General features: G+C 37.5%; 1 protein-coding gene across 1 annotated transcript in view; it reads left to right on the forward strand.

Moving 5' to 3' along the window:
* Positions 1-17,791, forward strand: part of LOC124794935 (leucine-rich repeat-containing protein 49) — a 149,922-nt gene that overhangs the window by 106,714 nt on the left and 25,417 nt on the right. The window contains exon 6 of the mRNA XM_047258650.1: positions 11,562-11,935. Within this exon, the coding sequence (XP_047114606.1) occupies positions 11,562-11,935 (374 nt within the window). The remainder of the gene's footprint in view (positions 1-11,561; positions 11,936-17,791) is intronic.

Genomic DNA, 17,791 nt, shown 5'->3' on the forward strand with positions numbered 1-17,791 from the left:
AGAAGAGTAAGGTTATGTATAAAGAGCTGCATACCAGGTTAGAAGGAAGGTCAGAAGAAGTAGTAGGCAGTAGGCACACACTTAAATAAACTTGTTTGACTGCAAATTGACATGTATGGCAGTAAGAAGCACATGCTATCATACAATGAGATTGTAAATAAACATGCATGATTGCCTAAGTCAAGTTGATACCACTAGCTAGCTGTGGGGAATATGTTAAAAACAGCATTGGAAATAAATTTTCAAAAAGATGCCTTCACCAGCAGGGAGCTGTAGAATGGCACTTATTTGGGTGATGGGCCATTATAACAGCAGGTATTTAAATTGAGCAAGAGAGGACAGCTGGTTCATGTTTTGAAGGCAGGTACAGTAGAGGAGAAGAAAGTGTAGACATACAAAGCAATAAAAGAATGAACAAATGAGCAGTGGATAAGTAAAAAATGACGGCAACAAAGGCGAAAGGAAAAGGAATGGAAGGGAGCCAAATCAGCAGTGTATAACAACAATGGAAATTCTAACTTTCATCGGTCTCATAATGAGAAGTCACACTGCTGTTTTCGTTATAACATCACCTGCTTTATTGATTCAGATGCACGTATGTGAACTTGATCACATAACAAATTAGAAATCTAACAAGAACAAAATTGTCCCTAAATTCTTCCCTGTTGGCATAAATTACAATGAATCGACTGTTTCAGATCAAGTTTGCTTTGTCTGTCTGAGATAACATTCCAAACTGCACTGAAATTTCTTTTGCTATTCTCATTTGACAATGGAACACAAAACATTCTTCTGATAAATTTGATAGTTTGGGATAGAGACTACAGTTACACTTTTGTCTGTCAAGAAGGTCTTCATCATCACAACTATTCATTCAGCTTAAATACAAATCAACTTTGTTGGTAGGTTGAATGTGTTGTGGCCCACAGTCTAATCACTCAGAAAACAGAGACTTCATTGCTTTGGCTGTTTAGTGTGGCTCTCATTCTCTCAATTGTCATAAATAAATATCTATAGATGTAATAGAAATAGAATAAAATATTGCCACATTATAATTTTGTTCTAGCTTATCAAAAACTGATATTCATTTATACATTTGACACACAGTATTTAATGTGCCATCTCCATCAGAAACAGACATCTTTTCCAATAATCGGAAGGGTGACCACAGAATTATTAATATTCTGGGCAATGTCAGAATTTCAACTTCCTCATCTGTGATTCAGCACTTGTACTACCCAGTTAATAGGTGATAATACAACCATTGTACTCTACTGCCAAAATGTTGGTGACACTGAAACCGAGGTTTTGTAATTAAGTGCACAAGTAGTGCATCTACAGTAATTTAAATGAACAGGGTACAAATATAGAACTGTTGTTGTGGTCTTCAGTCCAGAGACTGGTTTGATGCAGCTCTCCATGCTACTCTATCCTGTGAAAGCTTCTTCATCTCCAAGTAACTACTGCAACCTACATCCTTCTGAATCTGCTTAGTGTATTCATCTCTTGGTCTCCCTCTATGATTCTTTTCCTCTCCATGCTGCCCTCCAGTACTAAATTGGTGATCCCTTGATGCCTCAGAATATGCCCTGCCATCTAATCCATTCTTCTAATCAAGCTGTGCCACAAATTCCTCTTCTCCCCAATTCTCTTCAGTACCTCATCATTAGTTACAATGATCTACCCATCTAATCTTCAGCATTCTTCTGTAGCACCACATTTCAAAAGCTTGCATTCTTTTCTTGTGTAAACTATTTATCGTCCATGTTTCACTTCCATACATGACTACACTCCATACAAATACTTTCAGAAAAGCCTTCCTGACACTTAAATTTATACTCGATGTTAACAAATTTCTCTTCTTCAAAAACACTTTCCTTGCTATTGCCACACTACATTTTATATCTTCTCTACTATGACAGTCATTTTGATTCCCAAATAGCAAAACTCATTTACTACTTTAAGTGTCTCATTTCCTAATCTAATTCCCTCAGCATCACCTGGTTTAAATTGACTACATTCCAATATCCTCATTTTGCTTTTGTTGATGTGCATCTTATATCCTCCTTTCGAGACACTGTCAGTGCCATTCAACAGCTCTCCCAGGTCCTTTGCTGTCCCCGACAGAATTACAAAGTCATCAGCAAATCTCAAAATTTTTATTTCTTCTCCATGGATTTTAATTCCTATCGATATTTTGTTTTTGTTCCCTTTACTGCTTCTCAGTATACAGATTGAATAACATGGGGAATAGGCCACAACCCTGTCTCACTCCCTTCCCAACCACTACTTCCCTTTCATGCCCCTTGACTCTTATAACTGCCATCTGGTTTCTGTACAAATTATAAATAACCTTTCGCTCCCTGTATTTTACCCCTGCCACCTTCAGAATTTAAAAGAGAGTGTTCCAGTCAACATTGTCAAAAGCTTTCTCTAAGTCTACAAACGCTAAAAACATAGATTTGTCTTTCCTTAATCTGTCTTCTAAGATAAACTGTAGGGTCAGTATTATCTCACATGTTCCAACATTTCTATGGAATCCTAATTGATCTTCCCCAAGGTTGGCTTCAACTAGTTTTCCCATTCATCTGTAAAGAATTAGTGTTTGTATTTTCCAGCTGTGAAATTATTAAACTTATAGTTTGGTAATTTTCACACCTGTCAACACTTGTTTTCTTTGGGATTGGAATTTCTTCTTGTAGTCTGATGTTATTTCACCTACCTCATAAATCTTGCCCACCAGATGGCACAGTTTCATCAGGGCTGGCTCTCCCAAGGCTATCAGTAGTTCTATGGAATGTTGTCTACTCCTGAGGCCTTGTTTCGACTTAGGTCTTTCAGTGCTCTGTCAAATTCTCCATGCAGTATCATATCTCCCATTTCATCTCATCTATGTCCTCTTCCATTTCCGTAATATTGTCATCAAGTACATCACCCTTGTATAGACCCTCTATATACTCCTTCCACCTTCCTGCTTTCCCTTTTTTCTTAGCACTGATTTTCCACCTGAGCTCTTGATATTCATACAAGTGGTTTTCTTTTCTCCAAAGCTATCTTTAATTTTCCTGTAGGCAGTATCTATCTTACCCCTAGATATATGCCTCTACATCCTTACATTTGTCCTCTAGCCATCCCTGCTTAGCCATTTTGCACTCCTTGTCAATCTAATTTTTGAGATGTTTGTATTCCTTTTTGCCTACTTCATTTACTGCATTTTTATATTTTCCTTTCATCAGTTAAGTTCAATATCTCTTCTGTTACCCAAGGATTTCTACTAGCCCTCATCTTTTCACCTATTTGATCCTCTGCTGCCTTCACTATTTCATCTCTCAAAGCTACCCATTCTTTTTCTACTGTATTTATTTTCCTCATTCTTGTCAATCATTCCCTAATGCTTTCTCTGAAACTCTTTACAACCGCTGGTTCTTTCAGTTTATCCAAGTCTCATCTCCTTAAATTCCTACCTTTTTGCAGTTTCTTTACTTTTAATCTACAGTTCATAACCAATAGATTGTGGTCAGGGTCCACATCTGCCCTTGGAAATGTCTTACAATTTTAAAACCTGGTTCCTAAATCTATGTGCAACTTTCCAGTGTCTCCAGATCTCTTACACGTATGCAACCTCCTTTCATAATTCTTAAACCAAGTGTTAGCCATGATTAAGTTATTCTCTGTGCAGAATTCTATCAGGCAGCTTCCTCTTTCATCCCTTACCCCCATTCCGTATTCACCCACTACTTTTCCTTCTCTTCCTTTTCCTACTATCGAATTACAATCCCCCATGACTATTATATTTTCATCTCCCTTCACTATCTGAGTAATTTCTTTTATCTCATCATATATTTCTTCAATCTCTTCATCATCTGCAGAGCTAGTTGGCATATAAACTTGTACTACTGTGGTAGGCATGAACTTCGTGTGTATCTTCACTACAGTAATGCATTCACTATGCTGTTCATAATAGCTTAACCTTGCTCCTATTTTTTTATTCATTATTAAACCTACTCCTGCATTACCCCTATTTGATTTTGTATTTATAGCCCTGTGTTCACCTGACCAGAAGTCTTGTTCCTCCTGCCACTGAACTTCACTAATTCCCACTATATCTAACTTTAACCTATCCATTTCCCTTTTTAAATTTTCTAATCTACCTATCCCATTAAGGGATCTGACATTCCATGCTGCGATCCATAAAATGCCACTTTTGTTTCTCCTGATAATGACGTACTCTGAGTAGTCCCCGCCTAGAGATCTTAATGGGGGTCTATTTTATCTCCAGAATATTTTACCCAAGAGGATGACCTCATCATTTAACCATACAGTAAAGCTGCATGCCCTCGGGAAAAATTACGGCTGTAGTTTCCCCTTGCTTTCATCCATTCACAGTGCCAGCACAGTAAGGCCATTTTGGTTAATGTTACATGGCCAGATCAATCAATCATCCAGACTGCTGTCCCTGCAACTACTGAAGAGGCCGCTGCCCCTCTTCAGGAACCACACATTTGTCTGGCCTCTCAACAGATACCCCACCATTGTGGTTGCACCTATGGTACGGCTATCTGTATTGCTGAGGCACGCAAGTCTCCCCACCAACAGTGAGGTCCATGGTTCATGGGAGGGAATATTGAACTATATGATTAAAAACATTAATTAATTACTAACTATAGCATGCACGCACTTTATCCTACATGTAAACATCACTACAGATATTCAGATTTGGGTTATGACATGTTCAATATGCCTGCCATCATTGATGATGTGGTGCAGACTGATAGTGAAATTCTGCATGATGTACTGAAGTGTGGGAACATCGATACTGTCAATGACCTCCTGAGTGGCTGTTTTCAGCTAAGCAATGGTTTCGGTGTTATTGCTGGAAACATTGTCTTTAATATAGCCGCCAAAAAACAGTCATATGTGTTCAGTTTCAAAGAATATGGTGGCCAATTGAGGCCAATGTCAGTTGCCTTTGCGTACCCCAGAGCCAGAATGTGGTCCTCAAAGCACTCCTCCAGGACATAAAACACTCTCCTGCTTAAATGGAATATAGCTCCGTCTTGCACGAGCAACATCTTGCCAAATCAGAGTGACATTGGATAATGGGGATGAAATCATCTTTCAAGACCTCCACATACCATTCGGTGGTCACTTTGCCATTAAGGAAAATTGCACCGATTATTCCATGACTGGACATTGACCAACACACAGTCACCTGTGAAGGGTGAAGTGACTTCTTGATCATGTAGTGCAGATTCTCAGTCCTCCAAATACCGTATTTACTCGAATCTAAGCCACACTCGAATCTAAGCCACACCTGAAAACTGAGACTCGAAATCAAGGAAAAAAAATTTCCCGAATCTAAGCCGCACCTGAAATTTGAGACTCGAAATTCAAGGGGAGAGAAAAGTTTTAGGCCGCACCTTCACATCGAAACAAAGTTGGTCCATTGTAATATGAGACACAATTTAGGTCGAATGAAAGACGATATAGCTACAATAGTTTGGTTCGAGTCATAAGCTTAGCAGTTAAGCTTTACCAGGTAGCCATTGCTATGCGTCAGGCGCTCCGTCTGTATTTATACCGGTACCCTTCCTTTTTCACGTGCTTCGTCTAGTTTGAATCGATTGCTTATTTTGCTTTGATCTGATAAGTGCTGTTTTCTTTGCTATAGGCATTTACATCACTCTAAGCTGAAAATGCATTACTGTACTGCATCATGCATTGTTTGTCGCATTCTGATAGTGTGTGTTTACGGCCTGTCGCTGCCCGTGGCATGGCTTGCTTTTGTGCGCGCTACCGCCGCTTACAATTAAAAAAAGAGAGGAATTGTCTCATTAGCGAAACAATGGCAAGTGATTGATACTTGTTGTTACTTACACTGCTGCTTTCTTTGATAATGATCAACAAGAACCAAATAATAGACTGCGTATGATAGAACATGTTCTGAACGAGAATTAGGCGAAAATTTTTCTCCGTTTGAAAATCTTTGCGGCCGCTTCTTTAGTACATCAAATTCTGCGCAGAAATTAGTCATTTTAGTTGCCGTGCTTCATTTCTGACTGTATCACTATTAGGCATAAGAATAATACGAATATAAACATGACACGATACGTACATTCTTCTACGTTTGCTGTTGTCTCACTCTAATTTCGTAGTTTATTAGGCAGACAGGATTTAAATGAGATAGCAGCAAACATGAAAGAATACATGGCAAAATGTTTATATTCGTATTATTCTTATGGTGAAGAGAAAACTGCATGTGATTCACATTTCATCAGGTTCCTATTAGCAACAGTCTTGCCAGTCGGATTTTCGTAGTACATTGAAATTCTGCTACTTTCGAAGATGAACAATACGGAATTTGTATTTACTTCGTTAGATAATGTATGAAAATGCAGTGGTCGAAACTCAGGGCGGAGAAAAAAAAAGCTCGTCTTCCACTTTTTTTTTAATTTTAATAACTGACGCAAAGGTTTTGGCGCCAGTATTTATCTCTGTGCCTACAAAGCATGCCTGTGTAGCATTACATATATTCGATGGCAGGAGTTAGTTGTGGCGGCACCTACCAACATTTTTCAGAACTTCCGCTTGCTTTGCACTCGATTCTAAGCCGCAGGCGGTTTTTTGGATTACAAAAACCGGAAAAAAGTGCGGCTTAGATTCGAGTAAATACGGTACGCCAATTTTGCTTATTGACAAACCCATCCAAATGGAGGTGGGCTTCATGATGCACAAGCGCATACTAATTCCCATCATTCCACATTTCCAACCATGCAGTTTGAACATCCTAACACAAATTGTTAGATGATGATTTTATTTCATATAGTTCAATAATTGTCACCCTGTATGTACCCCTGTATCTTCAGGCTATGTATTGCAATGACTTTTCAGTTCGCACATGCACAACAAAACAAACTGAATTGTTGGAAACTTCTCACCTTCCAGGATTCCTATTACATTTTTCAATGGCTCTAAAAATGTCACAACTTCTTTTACAGTGTTGTCGCAGCCAGTAGTTTCTCAGAGATGCCTCTCTCAAGAAGCAGTTGTGTGATTTTGTTGTACTGCCATACTACGTACTATAGCATTCCAAACAAACTTACTCTCCATTTCTTGTTTCCAGCTTTTCTGCTTAGAACTCATGTCACCTGTTTTATTTATGAAACAGACACTATCTAAAGCAGCATAAGTCATGAAAGAAATCACTCCAAGTCCATTTATCACATAATCGTCATCCAATGTGTGTTTCAGGACTGTGTTCAAAACATGTGTAGTGCATGCATAATACTGAAAGGATTGCAGTGCCCTGCATATATTAATGCCTTGGTCATTGGAAAATGAAATCTTATTAAAATAATGGGATTAATTCCCAACAATTTGAATAAAGTTTCCTCAATATAGTTCCTAATAAATTCGACAGATTTATTTCCTTCTCAGAAAAATGAGTCATCACAAATACCATATTTCACAGTGCTTTGTCTTAATAAGCAAAGTGCACAGTGCTAGACAGGTAACACATTTTCCTTTCTATCGGTCTGTGTATCTGCCATACATCCATATGCATTCATGCCTATGGCCTAGATAATGCTAGGTATCATACTCACTTGTATTTCATTGGCTTGTCTTACAGTGTTTTGTGCTACCATCGTAGGATGAGCTGAAATGTCGCAAATGTCTACATGTCCCAACTCTGAAATGAAATTTGCAAGCTCCTGATGTAAAGTGAAAAATTCTACATCTAATGTTAATGTAAATGGACAGTGGTCTTTGGCCCACATTTCTGTGCACCTTTTTAATTACTTAGCTCTCAGTGAAACTGGTAATGCTTCAGAACTTACACTGTATCATGTTCTAGAGACATGTACCTTCAGATGTGTGGTGATGTGAACAGAGCACTTGCCACAGTACATGTAGTCAACATCCTTGTCAGTCACTAATGAAAATCTCTCCCAAACATTGTTACAACTACCATCTTTTGCACTCAGGACATATTATTTTGAATCAAGTTTTACTTTCACACAGTCCTTCATCTTACATTTATGTGCCATGATCCTATAGCAGGCAGATGAGCAGCTCTCAGGTAACTATAGTAGATGGACAGTCAATTCGAGCATGTGACAGTTGAACGAGCATCATGGAAGTCGAGTATAGTTACTCCCTCAGTGCAAGGTGGCTGTATTGACATCTGATGGACATATGTGGAACTACATGCACTGAGTGAGCAATTCTAGTGAGCAAAAACATCAGATGCAGACCTCTCTCATTCACACAGCCCACCCCAAACACAAACACCCATGACAGCAGAGAGATCATTGATAGCAGTTGAATTGCCTGGTTAGTTAAGGACAAGGCAAAGAGGGGGGTAACAGGATAGTGCAAAGCAGGTCTTTTGACAGATGATTCAATAGCTTCACAACAAGGTGAAAGTAAATCAAAGGGTAAAGCATATAAGAGATATAGAAAGAGGATGAGACATAAGGAAGGGAGAAGATGAAGGGGAGATGAAGAGGGGCCATGGAAAGAAAAGAGAAAGGACGAGTATCCAAATGGCCCACATAGTGAAGCAGCTGTTGATGTCATTTGTGTTGTGATGTACAACATGTTTAAGAAACTGGATGGTCAAGTTTTGTGTTTGCCAAAGGTTGGTAGTGGACATTCACGTGAATAGACAGTTAGTTATTTGTCACACCAACACAGAATGATGGACAGTAATTGCAGAATAACTGGTATAAACATTTCTGTTCTCACATGTGCCTGTGACTGGACTGCAGTAGGTGGTGTTGGTGGGGGGGATGTAAGTCTGTTGAGGTTGGGGAGGGAGGAGGACCTGGAATATGTTAAATGTATCTATGCACCGCACATCAGTCCACTGTAGGTGTGTGGTGGCCTTTCCCTTATTTCACTTATTGTTCCATACAGGAATTTCCATTATTGTTATATATTACCATTCATATGACTTGATAAAACAGGCAAAATATATTATCAGTGTCAGGAGTGATGGAAGAACAAGTAGAATGGCTCCACGTTGCTCTGTTACAGAGTTATTAGTTAGCTAGTTATCTGTATGCCTATGGATCATAATTGTGACCTCTTAATGCAATGTGGAATGAACCAGTTTTATGCTTATGATACTTCTTATAAGTAGAAAATATATTAACATGCTGACCATTTTTATGAATTTCTTTCCTTATATCCCTGCAGTGACTTATACTACTTGATTGTGTCATGTGTATCTCTCTCTCTCTCTCTCTCTCTCTCTCTCTCACACACACACACACACACACACACACACACACACACACACATGGCTACAATGTCCTGTCTTGGATGAATCCTGGTGATATTCCATTTTCAAACAGTGACGAATAGTTGACAACAAACTTAATAAGGGAGCAGGTGTACTATAATCCTATTGTCAGTATGAAAACAAGGCTATAACCAGACAATATATTCAATCAGTGGCCAAATATTTTGACAATTTATAAAGAACAGTGCTGACACATTTCCACAAAACCAACACAGAGCCTCATCTGTTCTACAGAAGAAGTTATTAGACATTTGACTGTCCTATTCAAATGATAGTTCAACTATAGGAGAGCTCACTAGGATAACAGCACACAGGTTATTGATAAAGAAGTACAAAACCCCAGTCATATCCTAGAAAAGTATGAAAATGTTGCCAGATTTATAAAGGTAGTCTCATGTATGCTCATCTCAAGGAGCTACAGAATCATGTGTTTCCATGTCCAGGGAGAAGCAGAGTTATGCATTTTATCTGTGGAGTGTAGGAAGGCAGAAAAGTAATTTCAAGTATTCTGGTACTCTATTGCCAGAATCCTGAATACCTCAGTCTGGAAACAGATTTCACTTTCTCACTCAGTTACTACTGTCAGAACATTGTAATCTCCTCCCTCCTTCCTAATTCCATCTATTGTCCACATTAGTCTTTTATGAAGATTTGAGAGGAGAAAAAATTACAATAAACCTTTTGGTTTACTTAGCTTGTCATGTAGAGTTGCCTCAAATTCTTCTTGTCTACGAACCTGATTCTTAAAGCTGAAAATGTCACTTTTTAGGTCCTCACAGTTGGATTGATCTAAATAAATTTGAAGACTTTTGTTGCAGAATTTTTGTTTTTACGTAACTATATTTTCTCACATTTTAGAATATCATACAGTCTTTTGATCAACTCCCACACTCTATGGAAATAACCATATTTCAAATGGTTTACAATTTTTCATAACAAATAAATTTCTACTAGTTTCTATTACAGTATTAATTTTGGTTATTATTTCATAATAGAATCCAGAAATGAACATAATAAGCAGTACAGTATGCATAATTAATAATGGAAATTTTAAGTGCGGCAATAGTTCATAATTTCAAATGTTTCTACAAAATTAATTTTAGCTGTCATTCAGAACTAGTACTTATCAATTATAACATTGAGACTAGAATATTTTATAGAGTAATTCATTTTCATAAATTTTAGCTTGTAATGTGACAAACTGTGTACAAGATTATTTGGAAGTTTTCAGAAAAGTCACTGAGATAATACTGACCTGTCAAAATTTGAAAGATAATACTGGTAGTGATAACTACTGTTGAGGAAAAATAATGCTAGAGGTGGATTTCCATTACAACATAGAGTAGAATGGTTATCAAGAACATTACCACATGGAAACTAACAAACTCCCTATGGAATGGTAGTGCCATTGATACAGCAGTCCCCATTTGTTCTTCCCATCTGGAGAGTATGGTACACCTAACTTAAAACAACTCTCCCCAGGCTCATCAGTTTGATGCAGAACTAAGGGAAACAGAATGGATTGGGACAGGTTGCTTAAAACTAAAACTTTTCAATAAAATTTTCTCACTCACTGGCATAGTTACCCCAAACATTAGAAAGGCACTATCATCAGAAATGAAAATAAGGAGTTAAGGAAACAGGAATCTGACCCACCTTACTTAAAGTTTTGATTTCCGTTCTTAACATGGTATCAATTCACCTCTGAATTCACCTGAAACTTTCAGTGTCAGACTATACAGAGGCAGAACATCTGGAGAACTCTTAGTAAGCTGAGGAATACCTAAGGCATATCACCACGTCTCATAGAGGGCATTCTGCTGACATAGAGTTGTAGTGTCATGATACAGGGCTAACATAACATAAAAACTCAAATTATAGTCAAGGGAATGGTATGTGTGATTTTGGTAAAGTGCTGGACCATAAACATCTTGGTTTGCAGAAGCATAGGGGGGGGGGGGGGGGGGGGATGATATTTTTATCTGCATGTTACTGAACATTGCAAGTCATTTGCATAAAGAATTTGCAGTTGTAAATTAGTTGGCACATTTCAAACTCGCATAAATAAATATCAGGTTATGCAGCCCTTCATCTGTAATTTTGTATAAAAATTGGTTAATGTTTTTTTTTTTTAAATTTTATTTGCTCTCACTGTTATTATTCTAAGAAATATCTCTTCATGTTTTGACCTGAATAAACAAGTCATGAGCATGGAGAAGCTACCTGTTCTCAAATTATTTGTTTGGTTTTCTAGGTGGAGATTATCTTATAGAAATCAGTGGTCAGTGCCTCAATGTGTATGGACAAGGAGCTCTGCGCTTCATTGATCGGCCGTGGAATTCAGGAAAAGCAGCAGAAGTGTATACTGTAAAATTCAATTATATAAATTTTAATCACATCATTTCAGTATTTGGAAGACTGAAGCAGCGCTTTCAAAATGTTGAAAACTTTGTCTTTCAAGAGACAAATATTCATTGTTTGGGTCAGCTTAATGCTCTAGCTGATGTGCAAGGTCTGACCTCTCTGCATATTGAGAGCGAAGGGAACCCCATAACACAAAAGGACTGGATTAAATATGCTATATACCGACTATCACACTGGGGACTTAAAGTTATAAATGGAAAAGAGGTATGTTGTATTTTGCAGAATCATCAGACATACTCATATACTTAATCTACCGCCACTCACTGGCTCATGTTTGAAGTGAAGATTTTTTCTATGTTCCTTTCTCAGCATCATCTACTTGTACAAGTTGTAAACTAAGGCTCTCATTTGATTGAATTTATAGATATAATGCTATTTTTGTGTATCTTAAAAGAAGTTTTTACTGATTTCACTTCCTCAGAAATTAAAAAGTGTTTTAAATTCAATTTAAACTAAACTGTGCTTCAGAATCAAACAGCATGTTTCATGTTACTAAGCCCAAGAACAGATTTCCATATTGTTGAAATACATAATCTGCTGTTGTCCCTCTAACTTTATTTGAAGTTGCTAATGCTCCCATACTGAGAGTTATTTGTGGGAAATTGACATTTTCAAATGAAATACTTGTATTTTATATAAGTAGCAGACATTTTTATTGTCTTAAATCAGTAAATTTGAATTAAATTATTTCATCTAACTTATTAAAGATAGAAAAGTTCTTATTTACTGAAAACATAGCCCAAATCAAAGAATGGATTCCGGAAACAGCAATCGTGTGAGACCCAACTCGCTTTATTTGTTCATGAGACCCAGATACTGGCTCCTAGGTAGTTGCCATTTTCCTTGACTTCCAGAAGGCATTCGATACAGTTTTGCATTGTTGCCTGATAAACAAAGTAAGAGCCTACGGAATATCAGACCAGCTGTGTGATTGGATTGAAGAGTTTTTAACAAACAGAACACAGCATGATGTTCTCAATGGAGAGATGTCTACAGACATTAAAGTAACCTCTGGCATGCCACAGGGGAGTGTTATGGGACCATTGCTTTTCACAATATATATAAATGACCTAGTAGATAGTGTCAGAAGTTCCATGAAGCTTTTCGCGGATGATGCTGTAGTATACAGAGAAGTTGCAGCATTAGAAAATTGCAGCGAAATCCAGGAAGATCTGCAGCAGATAGGCAGTTGGTGCAGGGAGTGGCAACTGACCATTAACATAGACAAATGTAATGTATTGCGAATCCGTAGGAAGAAGGATCCTTTATTGTATGATTATATGATAGCAGTTACTTCTGTAAAATATCTGGGAGTATGCATACGGAACGATCTGAAGTGGAATGATAAAAAAAAAAAAATAATTGTTGGTAAGGCAGGTGCCAGGTTGAGATTCATTCGGAGAGTCCTTAGAAAATGTAGTCCATCAATAAAGGATGTGGCTTACAAAACACTCGTTTGACTTATACTTGAGTATTGCTCATCAGTGTGGGATACGTACCAGGTCGGGTTGACAGAGGAGATAAAGAAGATCCAAAGAAGAGCGGTGCATTTCGTCACAGAGTTATTTGGTAAGCGTGATAGCGTTACGGAGATGTTTAGCAAACTCAAGTGGCAGACTCTGCAAGAGAGGTGCTCTGCATCTGGGTGTAGCTTGCTGTCCAGGTTTCGAGAGAGTGCGTTTCTGGATGAGGTATCGAATATATTGCTTCCCCCTACTTATACCTCCCAAGGAGATCACTAATGTAAAATCAGAGAGATTTGAGTGTGCACGGAGGCTCTCCAGCACTCATTCTTCCCGCGAACCATACATGACTGGAACAGGAAAGGGAAGTAATGACAGTGGCATGTAAACTGCCCTCCACCACACACTGTTGGGTGGCTTGCAGAGTATAAATGTAGATGTAGATGTAGATGTACATATTTTTGCTTATTTTTATCAACATCTGTACTGTGTTCAGTAAACAAGTCATTTTAGTCAATATATGAAACCAAATTAGGTTAATAATGTACATTAGCACAAATAGCATACACAAGAATCTATACTTTTAGTATACACAGGACTGCTATATCCTATCCAGGAGACACAAAATGGAGCATTACTTGGAAAAATCTTGAAGTGATAGTTCAAAAACAAACACTAAAAAACCTATCTCATAGACAAACTTCTTCATTTACCTATCCATGTCCCCACCAAAGATACTTGTTGTTCAGGGCTACAATATCAGGTGACAGAATGACTAGCCGTAACTTGCCTTCAGAAGACAAAATTCCAATATTGCTGATAAACACATTTGAAAGTATGGAAAACAAATACTTAGTTTTCAGAACTGTTAGTTCCTTCCCCAGGGAGGAAAGGAGTGGTAGGTTGAGAGGGATCTGTCTGTTGCAAGAACAACTGAGGCAAAACATCAAGAAACAAAAAAACAAAAACAAAAAAAAAAAAAAAAAAAAAATGAAATTGCATACCCTTGGTAATAGATGCACCAGAAATAATGTTGTTGTTGTTGTTGTGGTATTCAGTCCTGAACCTGTTTTGATGCAGCTCTCCATGCTATTCTATCCTGTGCAAGCTTCTTCATCTCCCAGTATGTACTGCAACCTATATCCTTCTGAATCTGTTTAGTGTATTCATCCCTTCGTCTCCCTCTACAATTTTTACCCTCCACTCTGCCCTCCAATACTAAATTGGTGATCCCTTGATGCCTCAGAACATTTCCTACCAACCGATCCCTTCTTCTAGTCAAGTTGTGCCACAAACTCCTCTTCTCCCCAATCCTATTCAGTACCTCATCATTAGTTACAATGATCTACCCATCTAATCTTCAGCATTCTTCTGTAGCACCATATCATCTATGCATAGATGAGGAAGAACAGTCCAATAAAGTTTATGAGCTCCTCTCAGATCCACAGACTTATGTGAGGCCTTGTGTTGTCATGGGAAAGGAGATATTCCTTTTCATTTTTGTGGTGACAAATATACTGAAGTTGCTTCTTCAATTTCTGGGTTAGTGCAATACACTTAAGAGTTGATTGTTGCACCATGAGGGAGGATGTGAAACAGAATAACCCTTTCAGACTCCCAGAAGACTGTTGCCATGACTTTACCATCTGACGATGTGGCTTTGAACTTTTCTTCTGACTGCCATTTTGTTTCTGGTTCAAAGTGATGCACCAAGCAATTATGCAGAGGTGGTCCTTTGTTGTTCTTTATGGTCTTTTGTTAGACAGCTGGGCACACAGTGGGCATGGACCGTTGAGTACCCCAGCTGGTGGACAAGTGTGTCAGTGCTACCAACAGAGACATCCAACTGAGAAGTGAGATGTTTGATTGTGATATGTTGATCACCTCAAGTGAGAGAGTCTACACATTCCTACATTGCAAGAGTCACAGCTGAGTGAGGCTAGCTGGCACACGGGACATCAGACAGGTCTGCATGACCTGGTTGCGATGATGACAGATACCTTGTCCAATGATTCACTGTGCTTTTGTTCACTGCCGTGTATCTGTAGATATTCTTCAATCATCTATAAATATTTGTGATTCTCTGGTTTTCCACCAAAAGAAACTCAATGACAGGCCTCTGCTTGGAACACACCTCCATGACAGATGCCATTTTGAAGGCTACACATAGTGTCACCACCTATCAGAACTTCATAAAGCTATAGATGCTGAAGCAAGAATATTCCACAATGTGGCACAACAAATGCCTAGTTGTTTCAACTGAAATTGGCTGAGAAAAGAAGTGTTGCATTACTTATTGAACACTCTCCATATTAATTGGTATGTTGTCTCCTTCATTTCTAAAGCATTTACATTTAGTTTAGCTACTTATTCAAGAATTCATCTGAACTATAAAAAGCATTTTCTGATCAGATAAGAAGTAAACTTTATTTTGTTGCTGAGTGTGTCTTTATTTATGCAGGAAGAGCATTGAAGACTTTTGCTCCAATGTATAGAACATGTTTCTGCACAAAGGTCAGATTTTTTTACTCACTGTAAAGATAATTCTTTTGACGTGTATTATGCTATTGTTCATTTGAAACATCTCTCTATTTTTAGTGACAGAAAATATAAACTTGTGAACTTTTTAAATTTCTGAAAATGATTTGTGCATGAAACTCTTGGCTGCACTCCACAAATAATTCTTACAGCTTGTGTTTGAAAAATGTAAACCTTCCCCACTAATTATTGTTTATCCCAAAACAATTATGCAATACTTTACAAGTGAATGAAAATTGCCATAATATGCCACTTAACAGTATTAGTTTCTCCACTTACAGTGATAAGATGTAGTAGCAGAACGTGATCACATACAGAGATGTAAAATATGAGAAGAGCAATTTCTTTTCTCAGCTTTTTGAATTTCAAGAAATTTAGTTATGGTATTTCCATTATTTTTATTGCTGTTTCCCTCATGCCACATATATATTTCTCTCTTTTAATGTTTTAATACAGAACTAAATTAAATAAAATTGGTCTTCTTAGAACTCAGTGAGAGACATTTGGTGTTAAACAATTCAACCATATCTAACAGCATGTAATTATTGGATTCCACAAGTTTGTCATCTGATCTCCTGCTCATGAAAGTGGCGTTATAACCAGCAAATAAGTTAAATTTGCAGGGCTTGCTTGCACACAGTGTTAAATCATTTATTAATATCTGCAAAAATCAGTAGCCCAAGTATTGAACCCTCAGACACTCCACAACAGGTGAAACTTCATTGAGACTGAGCAGACATATATACCCTATATCCCACCTGAGCTGTGTAACACTATCTGTTTTTCTATTCTGGAGATACATTTGAAGCTAATGACCTGTAGCACCACTTATTCCAAGTAATTTGGCTTTCTGCAAGAGAATGTATATGTAATAATCAACACAATCAAGAGCTGCTGAGAAATCACAGAAGATATGAATTGCTATCCTTTTCTTATTCAGAAATTCAAGGACTTCATTTGCATGTGACTGCATTGTGTCTTCAGTTGGATGACCATTTTGAAAGTCAAACTGGCTCTTGTTGACTCTATTCTTCATGAAGTGTTCAGTAGCTCTGCCAACATAGCTAGAATTTTAGAGAAAGCTGTTAACAAAGAAATAGGGTTATAGTGAGTTTTATCACCATTTTAAGTGAAACATTAAAATGTGATGTAGAATGTCACTTATACACAAGCAAGAATATTTCCATAAATTATTGGACACATTATCGACCCTTGCAGAATTCTTCTTTTTTAGTGACTTGATGGTTTTGCAGATCTCCTCTGCAGTGATAGGATTAAGGAGCATTTCTGGGGTTCTTTTGAAGTACCATTTGCAGCTTGACACAATGTCAAGACTTCATCACCACAGGGTTTACAGCCAATTTGATGCATAACTGACAGGAAGTGTTTGTGTCAAATCTCAGATACACTTTTTGGTTTGTCTACTAGGTTTCCTTTGTATCTAGCTTTTTAAGTTGTCTGTGTTCATTGTTTGCACCTGTTTCTCTTTTTTTACAATATTAGAATTATATATTTTCTTCTTGTAATAAAATGTTTTTGATATCTGTGTTCCTTGCTTTGAAATTTTGCAATGTAGTCCGCAGCATTCTCATTTTTCTATATATTTACATATCCTGATTACAGCATAAATTTCTCTTTTGATTCTTGTTGACATTTTAGTTCCTTTTTTAAACCAAGACTTGCGTACTGTATTGAAACATTATTTATGAGCCACTTCTTTGGAAATGACTCTCTGAAACAGGCAGAAAATTCATTAATTAAATTTAGAAAATGCATTATCAAAACTGTAATCGAAGATCAATCCATTTTCTGGAACTTACAGATCTAAGTTTCTTTTGCCTGTTTGTTCTTATGAATTTCCAATGGCGAGATGGTTTCTCGAACAGGCTAACATTGTAAAGTGTGCATATTTGCCAATCATGATCTCCAACGCTATTTAGAACCTATCTGACAACAATTTTCTACCATAAAATATCTTCTAAAATATTTTGGCTAAAAATGCTTTGCCTACAAATCTTTGGGGCTTTTTACATTAAATTTGCCCAAAACTACTGATTCC

This window comes from Schistocerca piceifrons, chromosome 4 (genome assembly GCF_021461385.2).
Source record: "Schistocerca piceifrons isolate TAMUIC-IGC-003096 chromosome 4, iqSchPice1.1, whole genome shotgun sequence".
Classification (NCBI taxonomy): Eukaryota; Metazoa; Arthropoda; class Insecta; order Orthoptera; family Acrididae; genus Schistocerca; species Schistocerca piceifrons.